The following is a 4,897-nucleotide window of genomic DNA, read 5'->3' on the forward strand; positions in this document are numbered from 1 at the left end:
TACAATACAAGTAGTACTCGGTGAGCTACTGATAGATTAGCAAAAAGTAAGTCATATTATTCTTTCATGATAAATTTCTCTGGCCCAAAAGAACAACGTGAAAGTAAAATATTGAAATCAAATTATCAGCCTTGCTGTTTATTTTTATTACATCTTTTTCATATTTACGAACAACTTATACATTGAAGTTGATAAAAGTAAGTAAAAAAAAAAAGATGGTCGGGGTTGTAGTTAAAAGAAACAAAAAGTAGTTGTTAACTATTTTTGTTTCCTTTTGACTGCACCCCTCTTCTTTCCCCCCCCCCTCCCCCGTCATTTCATTTTCATTGATAAAAATTTATGTTTTCAGTTTCTGAGTGGAATGAGTCTGAATGGGATTCCCTGTTGTTGGAAGTGATTAATAACACAGTAACAACCATTTCTTGCCATGAGAGCTCATGGCCTGTGGAAATGTCCAGGAGATTGACCAGTTTACTTGCTACCACCCAGCCAGGGGATGAGGAGAATGTTTTGCTCTGCACTCTGGCAATCACTACTGCAGTAATTGAAGATAAACAGCATGTTGCCGAAGATCTCGAGACTATACTCCTTCGTTTTAAGGCTGGCTCTAATATTAAGGTAACAAAGGTTCATAAACCCAATTTTTATCTTACATAGTTCTGAGTACTATGAAAGTTATTCCTTGGTTTTATATTGAAAAAATAAAATTATCAGTGAATAAATAAAGACTCAACTTAAGAAAAGATTCTATTGTGATACCACCGATCGTCCATGAAGCCATAAAACTTTGCATTTCTATTTCAACAGTTGCAATGCTGCAATTAATGGGTATTTACACAAAAATGTACTTAATTCATATGATTGATTTCATTTTTAAAAATGTTATTTTCATTGTAAAGATATGCGCACGTGCTATTGGTATCCTGTCTTCAGCCCATCTGGATATGGTTTTAGCACGCTTGGAAACTATTGCCCAAACTGAGCTTAACAGAAGAAACTCACGCCTCCTAGGCTTAATGAAGGATACAAAAGTGGATGCTGAGGTTAGTTACTATTCATGATAGATTGTTTCTTGTAGTAATAGTTGCTCTGCCCCAGCGTACAAGCAATACGTTAAGACATCTTATACACACACACGCACGCACACATATAATTTATGAGTATTTGGACCAGAAAACTAAAAAAAGGGAAAAGGGGGGATAAAATAACACGCACGCTTACTGGAAAGATACTACTTTATTGTCTCTGTATTTTAACTGAGGAAATTTAATATTCCTTCCCTTTCCCTCTCTCTCCCAATTTATCAGTAATGCTAATAGCTAAAGCAAAATAAAGACATCAGAAAAGTCTTGCATTTTATAATTTCACCATTAATTTAGACCAAAAATTTTGTTAATTTTTACGTCATATTACTTTTTTAGTCTTTGTTGTATTTCATCTTTGTTATTCATTTTTACTTCAGATTGAAAAGTGTCGTGAAGTTTTGCTTGAATGTTATGCTGCTATAGCCCAACGTTGCCCGCTTATGGAATTGTTCCCTAAACTAGAAACCCTTACACAGTGGATACTATCACAGATTATCGTTGCTAAGGTGAGTCTTAATACAAATTTACTTTGAAATATTATTGTTTAGAATGAACAATATATATATGTTGTTTTATTTGCAGGAAGGGTCATGTCGAGAAGCAGCTTTAGAAGCTATTTACAATTGTGGTGAGAGCTTAGTTCGTAACAAAAATAATGGAAGCAAACACACACTTAAGAACAGGACCAACATTCTCAACATTGTTCTTCAGCAGATTCAGCAGAATAAGCCAGACCCTTTGTCCATCAGAGTCATTACTGTTTATGTGTATCCTAATTTTATAAACACTAATTTTTTTCTACAATCAAACTCATAAAATTATATTTTCTGTAGTATTTAGTGACAAAACTTATTAATTTAACTCATCAATTTTCTTAATTCAGAGGATAAAGTTATAACTCATGCATAATTTTTTTTTTAAGATGGAGTCTAAAATATTCCAAATTCTGAGTTTTCAACTGAAGATTTTATCATCATTTCATGTAATCAATCCATATATATTTTTCTTAAGATATTTTAGTAAATTACCTCCTCCATTGATTGACTCATGCCGCACTCATATCTTGAAGATTTGCTTTGATAGAGTTCTTTGTCAAGACCCTCCCAATAATGGCTATGACCATGCAACAGCTGTTCAAACAATTAAGCAGCTTGGTGAGTACTTTTATCATATGTTCATTAATAGCTAAACCTTTTTGGAAAACTAAAAAAAAACTGTTTAATATTATTTCAGAACATTTATTTATTGTTTTTGTCTCCCCTAAATTAGACGTTGATGCAAATATCAATATCTAACCTAATTGGAAGACTGACTTTTTTTTCTGGCAGCACAATCCACAATATACATCAATCCTCACAAGTCCTAAGTCCGACTGAAATCTGCTTGAGTGCTGCTCCAACACGCTTATTCACCTTTGAGATTTTTTTTTTAAAGTCTTATTTATCTGTCTTTCCATCTTCATTTTAATTTTTTAACCACTTAAAATTTGTTGTATTTATTATAAAATATTATTTATGAAGTACTTATCTGTTAGGCTGTAAACACTTTGTGTCTTTTATCCTTTTAAAATACTTTGCAAAACAAAAAACTGTTTATTAAATCTTTTTTCATTCTTTAAAAAATATTTTAATGAATTTAATTTCTATTAATTCTTTTTATGATTTCTAAAAACTAAAAAAAAAAATTAAGATTTTACTTATCTTCACTTATCTTATTATTACTTAATCTTTTTCAGGATATAAACCTAATTATAATTTCATTATAATGCCATAATTAAAGCAAGAAAGTAAATTCTAAATCTGTCTTTATCTTTAGCTACTTTGAATTAATAAATATTGTTAATAATTATCCATGTTCTTTTAATTCCCCTGGAAATGAGTTTTAAGGCCCTTTAAATAATTATTTTTGTTTTTAGGTATGTAAGTATGTAGATAAGCTATATATATATAAGTTAAGTATTGGCGAAAGCAAAATGTCAAAAAAGAGAAGAAAGAATAAGATCTAACTCGCTTGAACTGCTGTAAAACACTGGCTTTATTGTATTCGGTACATCTCTTATATACATTCGATCAGCTGATCCCCTCAGTCAGCTGACATCGAAATAACAGCTGACTCATACCGTAACTTATATATATATATATTGTGTACTCAGTGAGCTATTGATAGATTAACAAAAAGTAAGTCATATTATTCTTTCATGATAAATTTCTCTGGCCCCAAAAGAACAACGTGAAAGTAAAATATTGAAATAAAATTATCAGCCTTACTGTTTATTTTAATAACAACTTTTTCATATTTACGAACAAATAGTACAACTTATACATTGAAGTTGATAAAAGTAAGTAAAAATCTATCTTGAACAAATGTTGGAAAATTGAATTTTTTAGGTACTGCATGTCCGAAATATTGCTATCAAAAGCTGGGTCTAAAAATGTATTTTCTTTATCAGCCTATATCTTGAAAACTTAATATGTGATATAAAAAATAGTTTTGAACACATATTTTTCTTATCTACCCATACCTCACTGGAATTCCTTCCAACTGTTAATTTTCAAAATGACAGTGGACTCCTAAATTTGATTCGAGTTACTTTTACGGTCACTATCAGCATTTGGGTCAATTTCACTATAAAAAAAAAATGAATAATGAAAACAAATATCTAAAGCAAAAAAAAAAATTAGTAAAATAAATGTTTTAAAGTCGCTCACAGAAAATGACAATGAGAATTTAGTGGAGTAATAATTAAACAACTTACAATAAAGAAAAATTCTTCAGTTAAAATATACAGATCAATTAATATTCTTTAAAAAAGTACCTGTTGCTTATTAAAATACTTCAAAGAGTTCCTTAGAAAATGCACTTAATTTAAGTGGTGCTTGTAATCACCTGCCAAATTAAACGTACTCAAACGGTTTAGTTATCAGTTTGATTGACATTTCCAAAAAGGGTTTGTGATATATTAGTTCAGTTTCATTAATTAGTTTGTATTAGTGCAAAAATATAAGTCCCAGCAATATTATAATCTTTGTTACGAAGCCAAAGTGGCATATCTAAAATTATACTATCTTAGTTTTGTTGTATTTTAACATGGTTTTCTATTCTCTTCACTATGCCGAAAAAGTCTAACTGAGTATGTGGTGTCATTAATCAAAGTGACAAAATGATGAATTGACTTATTTTGAAATCAGATATTCTCAGATACACCACTTAGGCATTGGACCTATATTTACACTATATTTTACACACCCTATAGAGGTTAGTGAACCTTTTCCTTGCCACTAAACCTCTTGTAGTTTCAAAATATTTATTTTATCTTCTATAATCGCATTTACAACTATTATTCATTGCAGCTATGTATATGATATATGTATTTATAGGTGAGCTGGTAGAAGAACTGCTTATGGAAGATGTGAGCCCAGATCGTCTAGATGAGATTACAACTATGCTTGAAAGTTGGGTCCGTCATCGCAACTCACAGCAGCGACAAGCTGGTATCACTATTCTCAGAACTGCTCTTCTTGCCTATTACCACCACATGAAACTTGGCTACCAGGTAAATTCAGGAGTGAGTTATCTCAATGGGCTAACTCTTTGTTCTGTCTCTTGTATAGTTTTTACTCTAGTTGTTTTTGTAATCTTTGTGGTAATCATACATAAATCCTCATCTTATCTTTCATAGCTATCCCAGATCTTGCCTCTTGAGTCCATTTATTTATCTTTCTCTATTTATTTTAGCTTCTTTGCTAATCTTTCAAAATAAAACACAAATAAGTTGATGTAACTTATTTCATCGTGCCAACGTTTCGGCTAGA

At 30.9% G+C, this 4,897-nt stretch overlaps 1 protein-coding gene across 2 annotated transcripts in view; it reads left to right on the plus strand.

Moving 5' to 3' along the window:
- c11.1 (maestro heat like repeat family protein c11.1) overlaps positions 1-4,897 on the plus strand; it is a 62,989-nt gene that overhangs the window by 19,385 nt on the left and 38,707 nt on the right. For both annotated transcript variants that reach the window (XM_014428548.3, XM_014428549.3), the window contains exons 12-17: positions 350-618; positions 900-1,043; positions 1,463-1,591; positions 1,668-1,852; positions 2,106-2,239; positions 4,463-4,638. In XM_014428548.3, the coding sequence (XP_014284034.1) occupies positions 350-618; positions 900-1,043; positions 1,463-1,591; positions 1,668-1,852; positions 2,106-2,239; positions 4,463-4,638 (1,037 nt within the window). The remainder of the gene's footprint in view (positions 1-349; positions 619-899; positions 1,044-1,462; positions 1,592-1,667; positions 1,853-2,105; positions 2,240-4,462; positions 4,639-4,897) is intronic.

This window comes from Halyomorpha halys, unplaced genomic scaffold, assembly GCF_000696795.3.
Source record: "Halyomorpha halys isolate HHAL.00 unplaced genomic scaffold, Hhal_1.1 Scaffold726.1, whole genome shotgun sequence".
NCBI lineage: Eukaryota > Metazoa > Arthropoda > Insecta > Hemiptera > Pentatomidae > Halyomorpha > Halyomorpha halys.